The sequence below is a fragment of the Bubalus bubalis genome, chromosome 2 (assembly GCF_019923935.1).
Source record: "Bubalus bubalis isolate 160015118507 breed Murrah chromosome 2, NDDB_SH_1, whole genome shotgun sequence".
In the NCBI taxonomy this organism is placed as follows: domain Eukaryota; kingdom Metazoa; phylum Chordata; class Mammalia; order Artiodactyla; family Bovidae; genus Bubalus; species Bubalus bubalis.
In genome coordinates, this window is record NC_059158.1 from 90,052,684 (window position 1) to 90,078,609 (window position 25,926).

Below are 25,926 nucleotides of genomic sequence, written 5' to 3' on the forward strand. Positions count from 1 at the left end.
CCACAGTTTATTGTGATCCACACAATCAAAGGCTTTGGCATAGTCAATAAAGCAGAAATAGATGTTTTTCTGGAACTCTCTTGCTTTTTCCATGATCCAGCGGATGCTGGCAATTTGATCTCAAGGTAATATAATTATTTAGGAAAAAGACATCTTGTAGTGTTTATTACTTTTAATTATACAAATATACATATATACATTCTCGTTGTTAAAAAGAAAAGTAAAGGCCTATATTTTAGCCTGTGAAAAGTGAAAGTCACTCAGTTGTGTCCAACTCTTTGTGACCCCATGGACTATACAGTCCATGGAATTCTCCAGGCCAGAATACTAGAGTGGGTAGCCTTTCTCTTCTCCAGGGGATCTTCCCAATCCAAGGATCAAACCCAGGCCCCCGCATTGCAGGCAGATTCTCTACCAGATGAACCACAAGGGAAGCCCAAGAAAACTGGAGTGGGTAGCCTATCCTTTCTCCAGCAGATTTTCCTGACCCAGGAATCAAACTGGGGTCTCCTGCATTGCGGGTGGATTTTTTACCAACTGAGCTATCAGGGAAGCCCTTAATATTTTAGCCAAAATTTTATTATAGATAAAGCTAAAGTTCCCTTTGAAACTAAAACTCCAGTTGCAGTATCCTATTCAGCTTGATCTATTTGTATAACCTGTAGGCATTTTTTTTTCTGTTTGGAGAAATAGAGAGATACATACAATTCTTTGTGTCTGTGCATGTTTATTTAATGGTATCGTATAATATGCATCATAGTGCAACTTGCTTTTTTCACTCAGTATATGTTGGAGATAAGAAAGACCAGTATGCTATGCAAAGTATGTACTTACCCTCAAGGTCTTGGACAAATAAAATAGCGTAGACATCTTTAAATTACTAATAAACAGATACCTTTTCCTGGTTTCTGTCCACTGGGGGGTTGTGTGCTGTGACTGGCAGCTGAATAGCTGGTCAAGAGGCACCTTCAACTGTAGTTAACAAGGATTTACAGTCAGTGCTCACCAGGATGATGCGGGAGTGTTTATCTTTCCTTACTTCTTGACATGCACTTCCCTCCACTGCCCATTTTCATTTGGAGTTTGTCCTTTATAATAATTTTCACCTCATACTTAGATTTTTAGAGCTTAGATTTTTAGAAATTGGAAGAGAGGAGGTGAAAAGTACATGTTTGCCTCTAGTACTCCCAGGCTTTAGGAACAGAACTGTGATCTCTAATATAATCAGTCAATGCTTTTTCAGCAAATGTATACTGAGTGTCTGTTATGTCAGGCACTATTTTAGACACTAGAGAGACTGCAACGATCAGCCAAAGGCCTAGCTTTCATGGAGCATGCATCCTAGTTGCAGAAGTGAGCAATAAGTATTAATAAATAAGTAAATTGATAAATACATAGTATAATGCCATATAGTGAGAAGTACAATGAAGGAAAAGAATTAGATTGAGGGCATAAACAGTGATTGAGTGTGGAGGGGGCTACTTCAGATGATATGGCCAGGGAAGGTCTTTGCAGAGCCTGAATAAATCTATATCCCTTAATTAGTATATGATCATTGTTGTTGACTAGTCTCTAAGATGTGTCCAACTCTTTGGGATCCATGGACTGTATCCCACCAGTCTCCTCTGTCCATGGGATTTCCCAGGCAAGAATATTGAAGTGGGTTACCATTTCCTCCTCCAAGGGATCTTCCTGACCCAGGGATCGAACCCACATCTCCGGCATGGACAGGTGGATTCTTTACCACTGAGCCACCTGGGAAGCCCCTTAGTATATGATAGATGTTCAAGAAACATTGAAGAAATGAATAAATGCATCAGTATGGAGGTATACAAAGTACAGTAATAGTAGCACAAGAAAGAAAAACAATCATAATCTGGATCAGGAAAAGCTCCAGTGGGATGCTTAAAATGAGACTGAAAAATAACGTATTGGCCAACAAAGGAGAGGCCTTCCTTCATAGGCCAGAAGGCGTGAAACAGCAGAACTGTCAGTTTACTACTGCTAAATAACAAATTACCAATAACAAATTCGTAGCTGAATACAAATTTGTCTTACAAGTCTGTCAGATGTCCATAAAAAGTCTCACTGGGTTGAAATCAGGTTTCAGTAGGTTTATGTGCTTTCTGGGAGGCTCTATGGAGATTTGAATGTATTTCCTTGCCTTTCCTAGCTTCTAGTGATAGCCCTACATTCCTTGGCTCATGGTCCCATTTCTCCATCTTCAAAGCAAGCAGGGTAGCATCTTCAAATCTTCTCTTTGACCTCAGCTTCTGTCATCACATCTCCTTCCCTATGACTCTCCTGCCTTCCTCTTACTAGGAAGCCTAGTGATTATATTGGGCTCACTTGTGTAATTCCAGGTACACTCCATAGGTAAAATCAGCTGATTAGCTGCACTTAATTCTCCTGTGCTGTATAACATAACATATTCACAGGTTTTTGTGGATTAGAATGTGAAAATCTCTGGGAGGCATTGTGTGTGTGTTCAGGGATCTATGTGTGTGTATGTGTTCAGCGATCTGCAAATGGTTTAGGAAGGCTGGAGTATAGATTGTGTATGGGGTGATGGCTAAAAAGGGGGCTAAGTAGGCAAGAGCTGTATCCTTGTCAAGGAAGAGGTCCTTGTCAACTCTGCAGAGTTGGGACCTTTGTCTAGAAAGCAATGGGAAAATAGAAATACTCGGGTTTTTGAGACATCACTCATTCAGGCACTTGTGTGATAGTAGCTGGGCCTAGGAGAACAGATGAAAGAATATTGCAAAAATCTATATAAATGATTTTCAGAGAGTGAATTATGTGAAACCCCTGTACTGATGAAGAGGTTAGAAGTAAAGAGGGCCAGGAAGAAGCAGATGAGCCTCTCACTTCAAGTCCAGGTATGCAGGACAAGAAAGTGGATTTCCAAATTGTGTCACAAGAAAGGTAACAAAGTCTTCAGGTCCAAAGTGGCAAGTCAAGTAAGCAGGACAGGTGGTGAGTTTTTTCATAACAGAAGATCAGTGTTATCTTTTATGGGAGAAAATAGGGACAAAATAGTATTTCTTCATAAATAATTACTTAATTTCCCCAGTTGTTTGGCCTAAACTTGAAAATGCCAGCCATGACTTCTGGTCAGATTTCTGAGACTATCGATATAAGCTGTATGAATTCATTTAACCCCCCTCCACCTCAGTGTCTGGAAATCCACCCCCTGCCCCAAATTTGCCCCCTCCCTTTTCCAACTACGTGCTGCTTTATACTGGGTGCTTATGTTTTTTTCTCCCAGCTTTTAAAATGATTGAAATACTCTAAGGATGTAGCAGAAGTAACGGCATGAGTGGCTCCACTAAGTTACCTTCACTCTCTGTGGATATCTGAAGTCCCTCAGAAATTTCTAGATTTCTTTCCGTAGTTAATACGTTTTTGCTGCTTGACTCTGCTGCCAGAGTTTTACTGGAAAAGCATTTGAGATAATTAGGTTTGCATTTGAATCCTTTTCATTAACGAGGTTGATTTAAGCTCTCCTTTTTGAGCTATTAGAGGCTTAAAAATAGCAAAATTCTTAAAGGTTGACTACATATAGAATTTGCTTCATAAGCAAATTTATAAGAATTGTAAAAGGGCAGACACTTTTATAGATTTTCGTTGATTATGGATCTGGTTTTACAGTAAAAGGGCAGAATTTTTTTGAAATTTTCTTTCATGGATTCTTGTACTAGTTAGATTATATATATATATATATATAATATAAATAATGATGATGATAGTAACATATATATGACATACTAGTATGTCATTTAATAGCCATTAAAGATAAGTATATATATAAACATGGACACATCAATAACATGATATAGAAATATAATCAGGTTATAAAATGAAAAGCAACTTGTAGGAATTCCCTGTCAATTCAGTGGTTAGAAATCTGTGCTCTCACTGCCAAGGGCCTGAGTTCAATTCCTGGTCAGGAAACTAAGATCCCATAAGCTATGTGGTGTAGTTTAAAAAAAAAAAAAAAAAGGAAAAAACAAAAGCAACTTTTGAATTGTATATATATCATGCTTGCATTTGTATAAAACTGGATGTGTACTTCTATATACATAAAAAAGTCTTTCAAAGAATAGAAAAGAAAACATTAAAAATGACTATTAGGGCTAAATACAAGTGCTGGAAACTATTTACCCTATAGTTTTCTATACGGTTTGATGCTATTTAACCAATACTTTTATAATTAAAAAAAAAACTTAATATATGTATTTATTCCCTAGAGAGAATTAAGGCTTCCCTAGTGGCTTAGATGGTAAAGAATCTGCCTGCAATGCAGGAGACCCGGGTTCGATCCCTGGGTTGGGAAGATCCCCTGGAGAAGGGATTGGCTACCCACTCTCGTATTCTTACCTGGAGAATCCCATGGACAGAGGAGCCTTGCAGGCTATAGTCCATCAGGTCGCAAAGAGTCAGACATGACTGAGCAGCTAACACTTTATAGAGAATTAAAATACGACTTTGTAAATATTTTAATGCTAATGTTTTCAAGCTCTGTGAAATTTTACAAATGTACTTAATAGATCATGTCTTTTAATAAAAAAAGGTTAGTAAGAAATCATTCAATTCAGTATTAGAGTGGAAAACTACATTGCTATAATCAAGTTCACATTTTAAAGGTTCCTTGGTATCATGAAATTGTTTCTTTTTAAATTGGTAAAATGTGGAAAATGCAGTAGCATTTCCCCCAATACAGTGAAATAACTATTTGTTCCTGCTTAGTATTTTTTAAAATGTGTTTTTCTTCTGTTAAAAAGAGAAAAATTTAGAAACTGCTCAAGCAAAAAGAAAAAATCAAAATCAAATATAATCCTGCTGCTAAGTCGCTTCAGTCGTGTCCGACTCTGTGCGACCCCATAGACGGCAGCCCATCAGGCTCCGCAGTCCCTGGGATTCTCCAGGCAAGAACACCGGAGTGGGTTGCCCTTTCCTTCTCCAATGCATGAAAGTGAAAAGTGAAAGTGAAGTCGCTCAGTCATGTCTGACTCTTAGCGACCCCATGGACTGCAGCCTACCAGGCTCCTCAGTCCATGGGATTTTCCAGGCAAGAGTACTGGAGTGGGGTGCAATTGCCTTCTCCGAAATATAATCCTACTACCCCAAAGTTGCCACTATTAAATGTTTGGTACACAGAATTAGCATTGTTTCTCTCTATCCAAGCTTTATTTCCTGTACTACATTTTGTTGTGTTTTTTTTTTACGAGTTCTACAAATTTATGAGTTCTATAAACTTTTGTATGATTATGCTATGCTATGCTATGCTAAGTCACTTCAGTCGTGTCCGACTCTTCGCGACCCCATGGACTGCAGCCTACCAGGCTCCTCCGTCCATGGGATTTTCCAGGCAAGAGTACTGGAGTGGGGTGCCATTGCCTTCTCCTCATGTACAGATTATACCAGGATATTTTGTTTTGTTTGGTTGCTCTTCTTTTGTTGTTTGTTTTGTTTCCTTTTTTATGTTGTTGTTTTTGTTTTTGGATGTGGAACAGTGAAATAGTCTTTATTGAATTTGTTACAATATTGTTTCTGTTTTATGTTTTGGTCTTTGGAGGCAAGGCATGTGGGATCTTAGCTCCTTGATCAGGGATCTAACTAACCCTTACCCCTGCATTGAAAGGTGAAGTCTGAACCACTGAACCACCAGGGAAGTCCTTCCCGTGGTTGCTGTTTTGAATGAGATCTTTTCCCATTACGTCTAATTTTGAGATATTTATAATGCAACTGAATAATTTATGTAATCATTTTTATTAGCTCTCATAATTTACCCTTTGTTTCCATTAGTTTTTCCAGGATGATAATTTTATCTTATACCAACTACAAAACATAATGTTTCATTATAGGAGTAATATGTGCCATTCTGCTTAGAATTTAAAAGAGAATATGGGGACTTCCTAGTAGTCCAGTGGCTAAGATGGCACTCAATGCAGGGAGCCCAGGTTCAATCCCTGGTCACAGAATACAAATTTTAACACAGTAGAAAGATTGCCTTATTGTACAAATGGCCTCTTTGCTATTTTGTTCTCATCTCTAGAGAAGTCCTGATTGTTCACTTACCCTGTAGAAACTAGTTGAAGTTGTGAATTTTTTTTTAGGTTTAGATTCTATATCATATCTGATAAAATTAACATTATATTAAAATGATTTTTCAGCCCTCTAGCCACTCCAGTACTCTTGCCTGGAGAATCCCATGGATGGAGGAGCCTGGTAGGCTGCAGTCCATGTGGTCGCGAAGAGTTGGATACGACTGAGCGACTTCACTTTCACTTTTCACTTTCATGCATTGGAGAAGGAAATGGCAACCCACTCCAGTGTTCTTGCCTGGAGAATCCCAGGGATGGGGGAGCCTGGTGGGCTGCCGTCCATTGTCGCACAGAATCGGACACGACTGAAGTGACTTAGCAGCAGCAGCAGAAGCTACTACAAGGCTATCATTATATTATATATCAAAATGTTCTTCCTACTGCTAAGTCACTTCAGTCGTGTCTGACTCTGTGCGACTCCATAGATGGCAGCCCACCAGGCTCCCCCGTCCCTGGGATTCTCCAGGCAAGAACACTGGAGTGGGTTGCCATTTCCTTCTCCAATGCATGAAAGTGAAAAGTGAAAGTGAAGTTGCTCAGTTGTGTCTAATCCTCAGCGACCCCATGGACTGCAGCCTACCAGGCTCCTCCATCCGTGGGATTTTCCTGGTGAGAGTACTGGAGTGGGGTGCCATTGCCTTCTCCATGTTCTTCCTACAGAATAGTAAATTTCTCATAAAAATATATCATTTTAAAATATTTTCAGTAATCGGGTAGATCTAAGAGACTTATTTTGACAACACTATAAGCAATTTCTAAAATGTCACATAATGTGAACATGGAATAATATCTAAAACTAAGTGTTCTTAAATTATTTAACATGGAAAATTCTGTTCAAGTTGCCATTAGTCAACCCAAAGCATTTAAACTATGGGCTGAAGTTGCCACTTTGAATTTTTCACAAATTCACTAGTAAGCATAATGTGGAAATGGCATACTCACACAAATTGTAATCAAAATTGTTGGAGTAACAATGCCATTAGTAAAGATTTAAGCCAAGATTTTCCTAAACCAAACTATTTTCCTAGTATTTTTCCTAAACTAGGAAGAGGATCATTCAGAGCAGAAATTTGATTCTTCACGTATGTGTGTTAAGACGAATTACATCAGAAGACACTTCATGTATAAAAAGCCAAAACTCATTAACTCAGTGTGTATTATAGTTCAAGTTTCTCACTGGGAAGCAGTTAGACTCCTGAGGACCATGCATTGAATTCTATAGGACCCCAATTTAATCACAGAGACTTCAACCTGAGCAAGCTATTGGCCTGATTGTTATTATTTGAAGCTGCTACATAAATTTTGTTAATGCCTCTATATGATTAATAATACCTTCTGTTCCAAGTGAAAGAACAAATATAGCAGCCAAATGGTCATATCATTAAAAAACTTTAACGTGGGCCCCTAGAGTGTTTTCCATGTCTGCTGTTTCCTAGAAAATGACCAGTTTAAAATACTATTCTAAGGAGACATATTTTGGGGTGGCAAATTCTGCTTTCTTTTGTAGAAATGGTGAGAAACATGGTGTGGCTTTCATGATGTTTCTCTGAAAACCAGGAGGAACAAATTAAATAGGGGTAGACCAATGTAACTGAACTGGAGAAGGGCATGACCTACTCCAGTATTCTTGCCTGGAGAATCCCATGGACAGAAGAGCCTGGTGGGCTACAGTCCATAGGGTTGCAAAGAGTCAGACATGACTAAAGCGACTGAGCATGCATGCAAGGTAACCGAAATGAAATCTGCAAAACCCCATCTTATTTTAGAGCCTCAGTCTTATCATCTTAAGCCCAAGGAAATCAATCCTAAATCCTTGGGGAGTGCTCAACTCTCCAAGGAGGAAAAACTAAAACCAGTCAGAGAACTGGTGAGGTCTTTCTTGGATGGAGATGCAAACTTAGATTGTTCAGTTATGCATGGGAGAATGAAATGAAAACTAGATGTGAAAAGGAGTAGACCAGAGCTCAGAAACTGGCTGCTGAATAAAAGAACAAATTTGTTTCCGAGTTTGCTTTATTTGTCTAGTACTTGTTTTTAGAAAAAGAAAAAAATGTATATTTGATTATCTTTGGGCATGGAATACTTTTCAATTTTCCATGTTTTCTGCAGTCCTTATGGTTGTGTATTTTGCCACTTCTCTCATTTAACTTACTGGATGGCCCTGAGGGTATTTAAGCTTGTCATTCTTCTCTGTTGGCTATACAGCAAAGCAGCTTTTTAAAAATTGCAAGGTTATTGTTAGGAGAGTGAGGCTACAGTGTGAATTTAGGAATTGTTGTTTCAGTTCTTTTGAGGAGCTAGAAAATATCTAGCTATCACCAGCTACCTTTTATTCATTTCCACAAATAATATTTATTGAGCACTTACTACTCTGTGCCAGCAACTGGGGATGCAATCAGAAATATGACAAGCATGGAGGGAGACAGATATCAGATCAGTAACCATGAAAATGTGAAGACTAATACAAATTATCATGGAAACGAAGAGAATCGAATGAGAGAGAAACAAGGGTCCTCCCTTATTTAGATGGAAAAATCTGGTAGGATCTCTCTGAAGAGGTGACATGCTGGTCAAGCTGAAGGTTGGGAAGGAACCAACCAGGCAAAAAGAAGAAGGAAATGTCTTTAAGAAAGAGAGAACCACAAGTGGGATGACCTTGAAGCAGAATGAACTTGGTAGGTCTGAGAAACAGAATGACTGGTGTGATTGAAATGTGGGTAGAGAGATGACCAAGGGTAAGATTATGCAGGACCTTATAGATCATTTAAAGAAGTTGGGATACTATTTCAAAGGGTATAGGTACCACTGAAGAGGTTCAAGCAAGGTAAGGTTAGAGCGTTTAAAAGGTTACTCGGGCTGCTGTGTGGAGGATGCACTGTAAGGGTACGAAGTGCAATGCTCCTGTCATCCAGGTGGTGGGTGCCGGAGACAGTGCAGGTCAACAGATTGGACGTGCAAAATCTTTCAGAACGAGGAAGACTCTTAATTGATAGGATATGGGTGTGAGTAAAAAACCAGTCAGTAGGGAGGGTTGTCAATTTGTGAAAGACTTAAAAAAAATTCTTTAACAGAGACCCTAAAGAAATTACACATTGAGGCTTACCCCTAAAACTTTTGAGCAATCATCATGATTCTTGGTAACTTGGCAGAGTTTCTGAAAATATGGATTTTTGCTAATTTTTCTTCCATTTAAGAAGATTTACATTACTGCAAAAACCACTAGACATGGGTAATTCAACCTAGTAGATAGTGAACAAAAATATATGAAAAATGTGTACTGTCTTTTGAGGAACAACTTGACTAGTCTCTTGCCCTGGATGTGCCGTAAAAAGATGTTGTTTCAGTTCAGTGCTATCGCAGGTTGGGTTCTTAGGAAGGAGAAACAGAATTTGGAGTGCTAGATATTTATCAGGGATGCATACCTGTGAAAGAAAGGAGGAAGCAAGCTTGGGCAAAAGAAAAAGTTCTCATGCAGGTTCAGCAAAGTCTGGGTCAACCCCAAAGAGGACCCTGGAGCTAATATTACCCATCAGAGTGACCTTCATTAAGCCCAAACTGTTGGGCTTGCCTTACCTCCTTGCTTCACTCTGTCTTTGGCATGGGTTGCTCCAGGAATGATGTGTCTCTTGGCGAGGGCTTTGTCTGCAGCTGAGTCCGACCCTGGAGGAGGTGACAGCTAAGCATTAAGTGCTCTCTAGAAGTGGATGCCACATTCCCATGTCCTCCAAAGGAGCTGTGTTGCTAAAGAGAAGTAGTAAGTAATTTGTCTAGCTGCTTTATTTTGTAATTTATGTACTTTCTTTCCTCCTGAGAACTCAAGATAAAACACACAATTTTTAAATCGTGAAATATTTACCAGTCTCTGGGACAATCTGACAGAGGTAAGAGATTGGAAGAAGAAAAACCAAGACCAGGAAAAGCACAAAGAGAAAAAACTAGTGGAAGGAGGCTTCTAGGAGCAAAGAGAAACAAATTTTAATAAAATACAAAGAGTTATGGCACCCAGTCCTGGAACTTGATTTCAACAATCACTACAGTGAACATTTCTTTAAAACAGGTTTTAAAATAACATTGTAAAATTTTAGCTCTCTTTTGTTTCCTTGACAGGTATGGAAAATACGAATAAAAGAGACCAACTATTCATGACAATTCAGAAAAATGATAGCTCAGGTATTTTTCCTACTTCTAAGCTTATTTTATGATTTATGGTGGATTATGGGTGATATAAAACTAGAATGTTGATTTGCAAAATTTTAATAATGGAAGGTTCATTTTTTTGGTCATAGTGAAAATTTCTTCGGTTTCCTCACAGTAATCAGACCAATCATTCTTTCCTTTACTGTGCTTGTCCTTAAGTCATTTGGAGCCTTCTTCCCATCATGTGAGACCCATGATATACTTAATAAATTTTAGTTGCTTTACATTGCACAGGTGAATTTTTCACATCATTGAGGTAATGATGCTTGAATTACTCAAATTTTTATACTTCATGTTTCTTTGCCTTGGAGTTCAGTTCATTCAGTTCAGTTGCTCAGTTGTGTCCAACTCTTTGCGACCCTATGAACTGCAGCATGCCAGGCCTCCCTGTCCATCACCAACTCCCAGAGTTTACCCAAACTCATGTCCATTGAGTCGTTGATGCCATCCAACCAGCTCATCTTCTGTTGTCCCCTTCTCCTGCCCTCAATCTTTCCCAGCATCAGGGTCTTTTCCAATGAGTCAGCTCTTTGCATCAGGTGGCCACAGTATTGGAGTTTCAGCTTCAACATCAGTCCTTCCAATGAACACCCAGGACTGATCTCCTTTAGGATGGACTGGTTGGATCTCCTTGCAGTCCAAGGGACTCTCAAGAGTCTTCTGCAACACCACAGTTCAAAAGCATCAATTCTTCGGCACTCAGCTTTATAGTCCAACTCTCACATCCATACATGACCACTGGAAAAACCATAGCCTTGACTATCCTCTACCTATATTTTATTTTATCAAAATAGTTAATATCAAGCTAAACTAGGACATTTTATATAGTTGGATGGAGAATGCCTGCCCACACATTTTATATCATTTTTTATCTTATCTGGCCTATTAAATTTCTTAGCTATCAGTTTCAATCTCTTTTGTATTTAACTGAGTCAATTTTTCTAGGTTAAAAATGCAACTATGACTTTAAAAGTTATATTTACTTAATTTGATTCATATGAATGTGATACTTAAATAGTCACAGTTAATAACTAACACATATTAAATAAAAAGAATGATCACACGTTGTATCTTGACAGTATAATTTTCTAAAATTCTCAATATATTAAAAAAATGGAAGTATTCCTTTTATCTTCTTTTAGAAGTAATTTTGTTTGAGGAATATAGTGGTAATATTTTTTAAATTTCCAGAAATAGAATTTAAATATACTATGAATATTGTAACATATTATTTCTTATATTTGCTTTAAAATGTTTAAAAATAAGACCAGTAGTCAACATGTTGCCAAAACTCTATTTTGACTTCCAATAACATAACATTGTTTCTTTGTCATTTTCTGTTTTTGATGAAAAACAGATAATCTGATATTTCATATGAAAAATGAAATCAGAAGCACCAGGTATAAACCAGTAGACTACCAACAATTGCATGCATTAACTGAAGCAAAAAAGTTAGCTTCTGCCTCTACAGAGCTAAAGGTTAGATTCGTGTATGTGTGTTTTCTATTAATAGTTTTGGAAAATTGAATTGCTAGGAAGTAAAATGATATTTACAATGAAATGTGAAAATAAATAACATTCTAAGTAGTTTTTAGAATCTTCCAACTATTGGTAATAGTGAATGGGAACATTTATTGGATACTCTCAGACATTGGGCTCTGTACTTTACATGCATGACTCATTTACTGTTCGTAACAATCCCATGAAGCCTGAATTCAACTTTATTTTCAGAAAGATAGCTATTTCATTAGCTTTCAACAATTTCTAACATAGTCTAAAAAAATTAAAAATACAAAAAGTGCTAGCCATGGCTTATCATCTAATTTACAGCTCCTTCTGCAGCACAAAATATGCCCCTAGGTGTCTCTTTTCTAGAATTCTCTTTTTGCCTTGATCTAAGAAAAGTGAACCTCAACTAGATTTGAAAGAGGTTAATGTTCCAAGTGATTGTGCACAATATTTTAGGATCATGGATGAGTTTAGGATTGCTCATGCAATATATTTCCTTCTTATTCAAATAATAGAATACTTTATAAATAGCATTTCCATTGCTTGGTTGCATCCAAAAATCTGGTTTGGCGAAGCAACAAACTAAGCAATTTACAAACTTTTATGTGTATTTAATATTTTGTGCTATATTAGCTTTGCATTGCTTTTTATTGTTAATATCTTTTTAAAAAGGCAACTGTCATGATTTCAAGGCATATTTGTTACCCTATTCTGGAGAAATTACCGTATATTCATGAGCTATGTCCCCTCAAACTATGGAGACCACTTAAAATGTTGGGCACTATCTGTTTCAGATACAACTTTAAAATAATTTAATATTATCAGGACATTCAAAGAAAATTTATGGGAAGATCTTTTATATGACTATCATCCTAATAAGCCATTTTCATATTTCTGACTTCTGTGCTAATCCATTGTATATATACCATTGTACACATTCATACATATAATAAATATTTACTATGTGCCTTGAATGTACAGTGGTGAGCAAAATACAACACCTACCTTCATGGGGTGTAATATTTTCAGGAGAGAGGAAGAATAGAAGCTAGTGTTTATGAAATAAGCCCTGAAATGAAATTAGTAGTACCAAGAATGTGCGTGCATATATGCTAAGTTGCTTCAGTCATGTCTGACACTTTATGACCCTATGAACTGTAGCCTGCCAGATCCCTCTGTCCATGGGATTCTCCCGGCTAGAATACTGGAGTGGGTTGCCATGCCCTCCTCCAGAGGACCTTCCTGACCAGGGGATCAAACCTGGGTCTCTTAAGTCTCCTGCACTGGCAGGTGGGTTCTTTACCACTAGTGCCACCTAGAAGCCCACACTAAGTATAAACTAAATCCACCCCCCACCAAAAAAAAAAAGTCTAATGTACAATAACAGAACTTGATACTAATTGGGTGGAAAGGAAGGCTTTTCTAAGAAAGTGACATTGAATTGGGATCTCAAGGACAATAAGAATTAGCCAAAAAAACAGGAATGATAACTACTTCAAGTAGAAAAAGATGCTTACTTTATCACATCCCAATTATTAGATATGTAGCTTGTATCCAGTTTTTGATATTGAAAATCATATTTCCATAAATATCTTTATGCCTAGACACCTTATGTGGGTAAATTCCCATGAATGGGATGTTTGGGCCAAAAAAGTATGAATTTTTTTAGTTCTCTCCCAAAGTACTGTTGTAACAAATATGTCACCACAAACATTTTATCTATGCCCTTTTCAGTATTGGAAAATGTACAGTTGACTCTTGAGCATTGCAAGGGTTAGGGGTGCTGACCATCGGCTTGAAGAATGTCTGTGTAAAACCAGACACATATTTTGGATGATTCCCCCTCTTTGAATGGGGAATCACTGAATGTTAAAAATCAATATTTGGTCAAAGTGAATTTCTCTTTGAGGATAGAATTGCTATCAAATTTTAAATTATTAAGGTGATTTTTAAAGTTTGGCATTAAGTGCAGGGATAATAATTTCCTAACACTGTCAGCTAACTAGGCTGCTTCTCTGGCTATTGTGTTATTCATTTGTGAGATTAAACAAATAACCATCTACAACCAATATTTTAAATAATATCAAGTACCTTTTTGTTCACAGAATATAATTTACAAAGACGCTTTTTAGTTACATATTTTCTAGAAAAAACTTGTTATCCGGGATTCATAACTTGGCAAATCTCAAAGAAATCTCTTGCTTTAAACTACCAAATATGGTTCAGTACTGAAAATGTCTGTAGCAATCATTTTGGCAAGCTTTTTGCTTTCATTTTTGGTGTCCATAGATTCATAATAATAAAGAATTATCCATTTAAAGCATTTTTGTAAAATCTATTGTTTTGAATTTTGGTCAGTGAGAACAAAATGTGTCCTACATAGCTCAGCATTTTCTAACAGTCTGCTTTCTACAAATTTCACTTTTTATTTTATTTTATAAGGAAGATGTATTGGGAATGTTGTTTTCATGATTTTTGGATCCTTCCCTTCTCATTTAATTTAGAGATATCAAGTTGACATTTTGCTTTTAATTTATTCTTCTAAGATGTGAAGAATTCCCAAATAGGACTTTTTCTTGAAAGACTCATGGCTTAGATGGAGTTAGATAATGGAAAATTAGATACAATTATTAACATTTATTTTGTTTAATGTTATGAATGCTAATATATCAAACAGCCTACACCAACTAGAATTATGATAATACTGTCTCTGTTATCCTTTCTTATATTGTGGTTTAACTTTTTGTAAAATATGTTGGCTAAGAAATTATATTTTATTCTTAGTGTCAAATAGTTAACACATTCTCTCTTAATATTTATATTAATTATCAGTGAATTCTCAATTCATTTTACTAATTAAATGTGCTCATTCTTTGCACATGAAATTAACAGCTTCAACAATCATTGTTAGTTACTATAGCACTTTACTATGGCAATATTGAATGTAGACATTCTTAACCTGAATGATAGAATGTTAACATTTAAAGCACATAAGATTTTTACTTCAACTTATATCTAGAATGCTTACCTATATTTGAAAAGCAGTTAACAATAAGTATTTTTAACTAACAATAAATTCAGGAGACTTCCCTGATTTGTTTTGCTGATATTGTTATACTGATTTGATGTGATAGTGACCTATATAATTGCTATGTTATTGATCATGCACAAGTTATGGTATGCTAGATAAGATGCTAATGCTCACATTGAGTAATCTAGTCTTTCAAAGGCTGAGATTGGACCTGAAGCCAAAGAGTAAAGGTGGGCAGAAAATCAAGACCAATTTTTGGTAAATTAAATGTTAACTCTTCATTCCCAATTTAAGTACAAAAGAGATATTTCCAATTATTTTTATTTGAATTTCTTTGCCTAGCAAGAATTAATATTTCTTCTTGTCTAGCTCAAGTAATCCACCTACTATTTCTTGTTTTTAAAAACATTACAATATGGACAACTGCAAGAATACAATTACAATTGTAAAATACATTACAATATGGACAGTTGCATCATTAGAGTGAATAGTTATTAATCTCCACATGATATGATCCACCTTCAACTATTAACAACTCTTGACCATTGTTTCCTCTGTACTCTCACCTACAATTTCCCTCTATAACAGATTATTTTGAATCAAATCTCAGATATTATAATATTCACCATAATTATTTCACTATGTATTTTTAAAAGATTAGGGCTATAAAACCCCAAACCCTATAATACCATTACTATTAAAATGTTAATGATTTCTTAATAATTTCAAATAATCGATGTTAAATCTCCCTGATTGTCTCCAATTTTTTCAAATTTTTTCAAGTTAGCATCTAAATAATATCCATATATTATATTTGATATTTACTTTTTTAAGGTTTTCTCCTCCATCCTCTTATATTCTTATAATTTATTTTTTGAAAAAATTATAGTATTTGTTCTTTATAGTTTCTTATAGCCTGGATTTTGCTGATTATATCCTGGTGGTGTCATTAAATATGTTTTCCTATCTCTTGTATTTCCAGTAATTGGTAGTTATTTGCAGAGACTTGATCAGATTCAAATTCAATTTATTTTGGTAAGAACACATTGACAGAATCTCTGTGCTTGTCTTTTTTCATTACAAACAGTGCTGCAGGGGATAGATTAGTTTATTTATCTTTTTATACTTTGGCCAATATAGTTTTCAGGTTGATTAGTATAGGTATGATTGCTGCTGCTGCTGCTGCTGCTAAATCGCTTCAGTCGTGTCCGACTCTGTGCGACCCCATAGATGGCTGCCCACTAGGCTCCCCCGTCCCTGGGATTCTCCAGGCAAGAATACTGGAGTGGGTTGCCATTTCCTTCTCCAATGTATGCAAGTGAAAAGTGAAAGTGAAGTCCCTCAGTCGTGTCCGACTCCTAGCAACCCCATGGACTGCAGCCTACCAGGCTCCTCTGCCGTGGAATTTTCCAGGCACGAGGTCAAAGGATAAATCCATAAGAAACTCCAAATTCCCTTCCATGGGAGTTTGCACCGTTTGCATTCCCACTTGCAATGTAAGAGAGAGCATGTTTTCCCATAGCCTCACATCATAGTGTTTTGTTGAACATTTGAATTTTTGCCAATTTGATGTTAGATGAGGAATGACATCTTAGTGTAATTTTTAATTTTGACAGTTTTCATTGAGTTATAACTCACATATAGTGAAGTACACAAATCTAAAGTGTACATGTCAGTGAATTTTGGCACAGGCATATGCAACCAGCACCTAAATTGTCTACTAATTACTGCTGCTTCTATCTAAAGATGGGTTATGTGGCCCATAGGACTTTTAGGGTGCCTATTTAGGGTTTTGGGAGATGGAAATGGCAACCCCCTCCAGTACTCCTGCCTGGAGAATCCTGTGGACAGAGGAGCCTGGTGGGCTGCTGTCCATGGGGTCGCAGGGTCGGACACGACCGAAGTGACTTAGCATGCATGCATGCATTGGAGAAGAAAAATGGCAACCCACTCCAGTACTCTTGCCTGGAGAATCCCAGGGGCAGAGGAGCCTGGTGGGCTGCCATCTATGGGGTCACACAGGGTTGGACACGACTGAAGTGATTTAGCAGCAGCATTTAGGGTTTTATTATCTTGGCTCATCACAGTAAACTACAAATAAAACATCTACTTTCTGATGTTTTTAATGAATGTATGACTTTTATAATTTTTAATTCATCAGCATTCTGCCTAAATAATCATCTACCTTAAAAATTGACTTCAGATGGCTTGTTGCTCAGCAAACTGAATTGGAATCATCTAGAAATTACTGATAAAAAGATACAACATTAGATCTTTTTATTTTTAAAAAAAACTTTTCTTTTTTTAAAAAAAGTTTTTGGCCTGAGGATAGAAGGAGAGTCAGTGAGTGAATTTACAAAGAAATCAGGATGTTCTGCAAAATATTGGCAGTGTCTAGTGAAAAATAGTAGCTTTGTTTTGACTTTTATAGTCTACCTAATTGGTCTTTCCCTGGGTCCACAGGCAGCAGCATTGATTTTTTTTAAGCTATAAAAATCTGTCTTCATCTTTCACCAATGTGTTTTAATTTTTTTTTACAATATGGACCAAATATGTCAAAGAAATCTAATTTTAAAAGTTTTGCCTGATGCAACAAACTCCAGAGACTATAGATGGCAAAAGTTGGAATGAGTTTTAGGCATTCTTCAAGCAAACACAAGAGTGTCTGAATTCAGAAACACTACATATGCAATTTTATTTTTTCAGTGAAATAGAGATGGCTATATATTTTTCTGCAATGACCTGTTCTGATTTAAATATACTTTTCTCCAAAATTTCATAATTGTAACACTCTTAAGATTTGACTTTGTGTTTTTTTAAGTGATGCTTGGGTTATTTTATTTTCTTATACTCCTAATTTTGAATCAGTAACCAGAACAGCAGAAAGATAAACTCAAGGTTACAGTAATCAGTGAATGACAGCTAGAAATAGCATGCATTATACAGTCTTTTTAGAGTTTCTCTTCTGAAGTTTTTATATCTTCAGTATTGATCTCTTAAAGCTTTCAGAATACTGAGTATTCTAGTGGCAGTGAAAATATAAAATATGCATATTTCATTGAGTTTCTGATTTGAGATTAGCACTTTTATAGATGTTTTAAAGTATTGATATGAAATATACAAGTTCAGTCAGAGTCTAACCAGGAAACAGACAAATACTCAAGGATTTAGAATAGAGGGGTTGTTAATGCAGGAAATAGTTACACAGGTGATGGAGCTGAGAAGCCAGAGGGCTGTGAACCAACATAGGGATTACAACAGAAGAAAGTCATTATCTTGCCTGGGTTGGAGGGACATTTAGCAAAAGCAAGGTTGTAGCACACTCCATAGGCTAAGGTTACCCAGAGATAGCTGGAACCAGGGTAGAACTGTCAGGAAATGTTGGTGCAATGGAGAAGATGCAGATGCTTATGGAGACCCCTCTGAGAGCAGAGAGGAGTGAATAATCCTTTGGCTTGCCTTTCCTTCCTCCCTCCAATCACCCACCACCAGTGTCTCCCTTTGGCTGAACCCAGCTGGAAGGCAGTTTCAGGGGTGTCTAAGAAACACAGGCTGCTCTCTGATGGGAAGCAGATGAGGGAGCTGGCCAAGAATAGATCTTAAGGCAAACAGACCCAAGCTTGACATAGCTTATTAGCAGAAACCCCAAAGCATGAATTATGTACATTTTTTTTTGAAAAGTCATAAAATTTGGGAAAAATTAAATTGATTTGAAAATTTGGGTTTCAGTGCTCTTTTTCACTATTTCCTTGTTTAATACCTTCAAATAAAGATTTGCCTGAAGTTTTAAAAAACTTTATTTACAAAGTCATGGAGTCAAAAGATTAAAATTGTACATATAATTCAAAGTCATATTTCTAGTAGATGCTGAAACTAAGGCCAGTCCTCCTAATAACTTATCCAATGATTTTTTTTTTCCCATCCTGTGCTGAAGGATTACATAAAACCAATCCGAATACCAAGGTTCTATGTGATTCTGATATTTACAACCTTGATGGTCTTGACCAAGTTTTTTAATCTATCTGAACTTCAGTGTCCTCATGTGTAAAATGAGAATAATGATATTATGATGCTTGGCAGGAAAGATGTGTAAAAAGGCAAGATAATATATAGAATATTCATGCAAATTTTCCTTGAGTTGGATGAATAAGGTGTTATTTATTATATGTGTGGAAAATAGATTTTTTCCTTTCTAAAGAAAGAAAAATAACTTTCTTTAGAAAGATGCTAGTGTTAGAAAATGCATGAATAGGATTGACAAAGAGAAAGTATTTAACTTAGAAAATACAAATTAAACATTTTTATTTTGGAAACACTTAAAAAACATCAGAATTGCTTTCTTTTGTTCCTCTGAATCTAGATCAGAAAAACAGTGCAGACTTCAAAGTTATCTAAAGAACAAACACTAATAAAGCAACACAAGCAAGTGTGGTGGCAAGAACACCAAAGGCTAAATGAAGTCAGGTAAGAACTGAGAGAAATCTCAATATGAATATGCAGGAATTACTGAGTTGCACTTATCTAGGTAGATGTTCTGTAACTTTCTATTTTAATTAAACCATTATAATCAAAATGTAACATTACAGTTGAATTGGACAGTAAATCAAATTAAAATCCTTTCCTTTCTCACTCTAAAGCAGCTATACTCCAATACAGTTTTTTTCAAAAAATAAAAAAAGAGCCCTTTCATTTCTTCAGTTTAATTTAGAATCTGTTAAATATATTAATTTATTAATACATTTCCTTTCCTTCAGAAAAAAAGAGATAATCTTCTATATCTGCTAATCACTTACTTCTCTGCACTCCCATTCATACTTGTATGTATATTATACTTTAGCACATTGGATTATAATATTAGGCTTACATATTTGTCTTCTTACAAAGTGGTAAACTTCTTGGGGACAAACATCCCATCATATTCATCTTTACCTAGGATACATAGAAAGAGATAAATGTTTACAGTAAATGAACTAAGGGATTCAAATTGAGTGATTTCTAAATGCAGCTGCATCATAACTAATTCAATTTGGATTTTTGACTTTTGCTGTTATTTTCAGCAGTCACTTCAAGATAAATTAAAACAAAATAATGATTTTATGTGGTGGTGGTTTAGTTGCAAGTCGTGTCCGACTCTTGTGATGGACTATAGCCTGCCAGGATTCTCCAGGCAAGAATACTAGAGTGGTTTGCCATTTCTTTCTCCAGAGGATCTTCCTGACCCAGGAATTGAACCCAGGTCTCCAGGCATTGCAGACAGATTCTTTACCAACTGAGCCACATTTTATATTTGGTCTTAAATGTAATCTTTGAGAGAGAAATTCCTTTTCAAAGGTCAAGGCAGGAAGAGGAGGCAGATGTGTTTCCCCTCCTTTTGGGGCATATATATTAGTTTTAATGATGGTGGTATTTATAAAGTATGATTTTTAAAATATATACTTGTAAGCATATATTTTATAAAAAACAGATAATTTTGTGGTCTCATTCTAAGCTAAACTTCCAAGTATTAACACCATGAACTTTATTTTTGACATGCATGCTTTTCATATTATAGGAGTTTCCTATTCTGGCAAGTGATTCCTACATGTGACATAAAAGGCTCATGAATGGAAATAGTTTTACATTATTATATAACTTAAAGAAAAAATTATATAGATTTTCTCATTCATATTTCCAAAATGAAAACAAATCACATCCATCTTATCCCTCAAAATATCAACTTTTATGGAGATAATGTTTGAGCCCATTGGAAAATTTTATTTTTAGATTTGCATAATTGAAAAATGAAAGCCAATAGAAAGTTTTAATTATGGTGTTCACTGATGCAGGCTCAAATATAAAGACACTAGAGAAAGTTATCTTGGCTATTCCATACCCTTCTTCCTGTGTGTATGTGTTGTTCTTGAGGTAGATAAAAGAGGTATATACATATTATTATGGAAAGTAATTCTTTTGGGCTGAACTGGAATGACACAAAGATGATGAAAATGAGGAATATTCAAGTAACAACATTATGTCTTGAAACTTGTAAGAACTGAAATTGGATAAACAAGAAGAATTCCAAGATAACTTTCTCTGTTTTCTTGAATGTAGGCTAATTTCAACATGTAGTCAGTGAAATTAAAAACTACTAGTGATGGAAAGAAAGTTCAAGAAATGGCTAAAAGTTCAAGAATTTAAGGACCACCAGAAAATCAGGAGTTTAAACTCTGTGTCTCTCAATGTTTAAAACCTACCTTCCCTTTTAATAAAAGATTGAAAGTAAAAATTTTTATGTATCACCGTAAGAGACTTCATTTAAAAATCTCAGATCCCCAGAAGGTAAGGGCTTCCAATGGCATCTAGCTTTTGCTGGGTAATTTAGTATATACCAAGTAGTATGTTGGGGCATCCCTGGTGGCTGAGACAGTAAATAATCCGCCTGCAGTGTGGGAGACCTGGGTTTGATCCCTGGGTCGAGAAGATCCCCTGGAGAAGAGAATGGCTACCCACTCCAGTATTCTTGCCTGGAGAATTCCATGGACTGAAGAATCTGGCGGGCTACAGGCTTATGGCGGGTTGCAAAGAGTCAGACGCAGCTGAGTGGCTAACACTTTCACTCACTTTCAGGTAGTATGTTCAGTACTTTACACGCTTTGTTTCATTTAATCTTTACAATGACCCTGCAGAGTAGGTATCATTGTTATCCTAATTTTACAGATGGGAACCTTGAGGTTCAGAGGATTAAAGTTATTTGCAGAAGGTAAATCAGCTAGTTTATGTGGAGGTGGTATTGAATCATTTGCCTTTAACTCCTAGGCTCATTGAACATGGATCTGAGCAGGTTTTTCTTTTTTTCTAGTGGGCTCCATTCTCATCACCTGAGATCTAATTGATCTAGTCTTGCTAGGGAAAAAAAAAAGTAAAGCATTTCCCTAAACTTAGTTCTTTGAAATCTATCATAAGAAGATTAGATGATTAAAATTTTAAAGTATAAAATTATATTTTATATTAAATTTATAAAATTATATTTACTATTACTATGGTTTCCAAACTATACCCCCTTGAAGACCTTGATACAATTTGGCAGGAACACTTTCTTCCTTGTTTCAGAATGACTGGTTTAGAGATTAGGAGGAGGTTATTTATATTGGCCATGTGGTAAGGAATTACAATTATTATTTTAGTAGACCTTTTGAGTAATAAAGTTTGAGAGGTTTATTTGTAAGCCTTACTACTTTTACTATAGTTTCTTTTAGAAATATATGTCATTTACTCATAATTTTAGTTTTAAAGCATTATTTTAAAAATAGCACCTTTATCCAGAAAACATCATGAGGTTTTACCAATAATTAAATATTATCTGGAAAAGTGTCTTTAAGTATGAAAATGAGACCAGTACCCATACTGTGTGACTCAGGCCATCTGAGAATTTACTGAGTTGATCCCTTAGCCAATTATTGTGAGATTTCCTTCCCTGCCTTTTCTGGTACACAGAAATTGGGACAGCCTCTTACAAGAGAGAAAAGCCAATCAAACAGATAGTCTGAGGTCCCCAACTGTCTGCACTGCTGAATTCCTTCCTTGTTGGAGGGGTAGAGCTCTGGCCTTCGGCCTGTCTGGTGCCCTCATTTTCTGCTGATCCTCTGTCTGTTAGTTCCAATGAAGGAACTTTAACATCCTCTCTTACTCCATCTTTCACAGTCCTTGCCACTGTGCTGTTGTTTGCATAAGTGGCTTATGACTCCACCACTCTCCAGTGCCCCATGTTTCACTTGTTCTGCCTAAATTGGTAACGTTGCCTCAGAAATCCCAGGAGGCTCTGGGTAACTTTCGATCTCCTAAAGAGACTGATTCTACTACACCTGGAACTTTGGCAGCATCTTGGAAGGGCAAGGAGTGTGAGAGTAGACTCCTGAGAGCTCAAATGTGTCCTTACCAGGCTGATTTATCTTGCAAGAGATTGCATTGCAACTGGGTTTATCTAGGAAGTAGATTAATATATCCTCTAGACAAGCAGTCACACACAGACTCAGGAGAATTCTTGTAGTATCATCATATTCAGTGGTACCAGAGGACAGGTCAAGTAGCAGCAGGAAGTACTTAAATTGGCAGATTTGGACAAGGAAAGTTGCCTTCAATTTGTCCCATCTTCAGATGCAGAGGCAATTGTATGTGCTGCAGAGTTCTGACTTGGTGAACACTTGGTACTAAGTCTACATGTCAGTGGTGAACAGGCAGGGTTCTCTTCCCAAGAGTTACCAGTTTTAATGCCTTTGAGCCCATTGCAATTTTTATCTATATTTCCTCAATCAAATTCTACAAAGCAGATATATTCTTCAAGATACTCCATGGAGAATAATGAATTTCCATGTCCCATAATTAGGAAAATATTACATATTTCATCCCTTTTTGGAGAACCTCAATGCACTTTAGCATAATCAAGTTTCTGAATAATCCAGCACTATATAAACTTATCTGATTTGTTTAGTTCGCCATTTCCAAGTTTTCCCTACCATCTTATTGATGTTTCTGTTTTATGGGACATGATTTGGGAAACAATGTATATTCACAAGCTTGTCATGTAGTACTTGGTTCTGGATTTTGTTAGCCAATTAGGACAGTTAGAGAAATAGACTAGTCTTGCCTGTTGGGTCAGGGTTGTTGATCTAGAAAGCCAGGATGGAGCTTACTAGAATTATTACATGCACAGTAGCAGATTGATCTCCTGTATGAACAAAGCCAGTTCTGTTGGTTTTTATGTTCTACTATGGCTTTCTGGATGATGAAAATATAAGGGGACTAAGCTAAATAATTCATAAGTGCTATATTTTTGTTTAAAAAATCTAAGTAAAACTTCCCTGGTGGTTCAGTGGTTAAGAATGTGCCTTGGAACTATAAAACACTGATGAAAGTAATCAAAGATGACACAAATAGATGGAGAAATATACCATGTTCGTGGATTGGAAGAATTAACATAGTGAAAATGAGTATACTACCCAAAGCAATCTATAGATTCAATGCAATCCCTATCAAGCTACCAAGGGTATTTTTCAGAGAACTAGAACAAATAATTTCACAAGTTTTATGGAAATACAAAACACCTCGAATAACCAAAGCAATCTTGAGAAAGATGAATGGAACTGGAGGAATCAAGCTGCCTGACTTCAGGCTCTACTACAAAGCCACAGGCATCAAGACAGAAACACAGATCAATGGAACAAAATAGAAAGCCCAGAGATAAATCCACACACCTATGGATACCTTATCTTTGACAAAGGAGGCAAGAAAATACAATGGAGAAAAGACAATCTCTTTAACAAGTGGTGCTGGGAAAACTGGTCAACCACTTGAAAAGACTGAAACTAGAACACTTTCTAAAACCATACACAAAAATTAACTCAAAATGGATTAAAGATCTAAACGTAAGACCAGAAACTATAAAACTCCTAGAGGAAAACAGGCAAAACACTCTCTGATGTAAACCATAGCAGAATCCTCTATGACCCACATCCCAGAGTAATGGAAATAAAAGCAAAAAAAAAAAAAAAAAAAAAAAACAAATGGGACCTAATTAAACTTAAAAGCTTTTGCACAATGAAGGAAACTATAAGCAAGGTGAAAAGACAGCCTTCAGAATGGGAGAAAATAATAGCAAATGAAGCAACTGACAAAGAATCAATCTCAAAAATATACAAGCAACTCCTGCAGCTCAATTCCAGAAAAATAAGTGACCCAATCAAAAAATGGACCAAAGAACTAAACAGACATTTTTCCAAAGAAGACATACAGATGGCTAACAAACACATGAAAAGATGCTCAACATCACTCATTATCAGAGAAATGCAAATCAAAACCACTATGAGGTACCATTTTACGCCAGTCAAAATGGCTACTATCACAAAGTCTACAAGCAATAAATGCTGGAGAGGGTGTAGAGAAAAAGGAACCGTCTTACACTGTTGGTGGGAATGCAATCTAGTACAGCCACTATGGAGAACAGTGTGGCGATTCCTTAAAAAACTGAAAATAGAACTGCCATATGACCCAGCAATCCCACTGCTGGGCATACACACTGAGGAAACCAGAATTGAAAGAGACACATGTACCCCAATGTTCATCGCAGCACTGTTTACAATAGCCAGGACATGGAAGCAACCTAGATGTCCATTGACAGAACTGTGGTCCATATACACAATGGGATATTACTCAGCTATTAAAAAGAATGTATTTGAATCAGTTCTAATGAGGTGGATGAAACTGGAGCCTATTATACAGAGTGAAGTAAGTCAGAAAGAAAAACACCAATACAGTATATTAATGCAGACTCATTGGAAAAGACTCTGATGCTGGGAGGGAGGCAGGAGGAGAAGGGGACGACAGAGGATGAGATGGCTGGATGGCATCACTGGCTTGATGGACGTGGGTCTCAGTGAACTCTGGGAGTTGGTGATGGACAGGGAGGCCTGGCGTGCTGCGATTCATGGGGTTGCAAAGAGTCGGACACAACTGAGCGACTGATCTGATCTGATGGAATTTAGAATGATGGTAATGATGACCCTATATATGAGACAGCAAAAGAGACACAGATGTAAAGAACAGACTTTTGGACTCTGTGGGAGAAGGCGAGGGTGGGATGATTTGAGAGAATAGCATTGAAACATGTATATTATAATATGTGAAATAGATCGCCAGTCTATGTATTTGAATCAGTTCTAATGAGGTGGATGAAACTGGAGCCTATTATACAGAGTGTGCTCAGGGCTGGTGCACTGGGATGACCCTGAGGGATGGGATGGGGCGGGGAGGTGGGAGCGGGGTTCAGGATGGGGAACACATGTATACCCATGGCTGATTCATGTGAATATATGGCAAAAACCACCACAATATTGTAAAGTAATTAGCCTCCAATTAAAAAAAAAAAAGAAAAGAATGTGCCTTGCAATGGAGAGAGTGCAAGTTCGATCCCTAGTTGGGAATGGGATCCTACATGCCACAGGGCAATTAAGCCCTTATACTGAAACTATAAGAAAAAATCCCAAATGACGCAACAAAGACCTAATACAGCCAAATAAATTTAAAAAAAAATGTTATGAAATAACTTCT

At 36.6% G+C, this 25,926-nt stretch overlaps 1 protein-coding gene across 1 annotated transcript in view; it reads left to right on the forward strand.

Moving 5' to 3' along the window:
- Window positions 1–9,738: 9,738 nt before the first annotated feature.
- Window positions 9,739–25,926, forward strand: part of CCDC148 (coiled-coil domain containing 148) — a 221,190-nt gene continuing 205,002 nt past the window's right edge. The window contains exons 1-4 of the mRNA XM_045164090.1: window positions 9,739–9,861; window positions 10,215–10,277; window positions 11,662–11,783; window positions 19,205–19,308. Coding sequence (XP_045020025.1) covers window positions 9,825–9,861; window positions 10,215–10,277; window positions 11,662–11,783; window positions 19,205–19,308 — 326 coding nt within the window. The 5' untranslated portion in view covers window positions 9,739–9,824. The remainder of the gene's footprint in view (window positions 9,862–10,214; window positions 10,278–11,661; window positions 11,784–19,204; window positions 19,309–25,926) is intronic.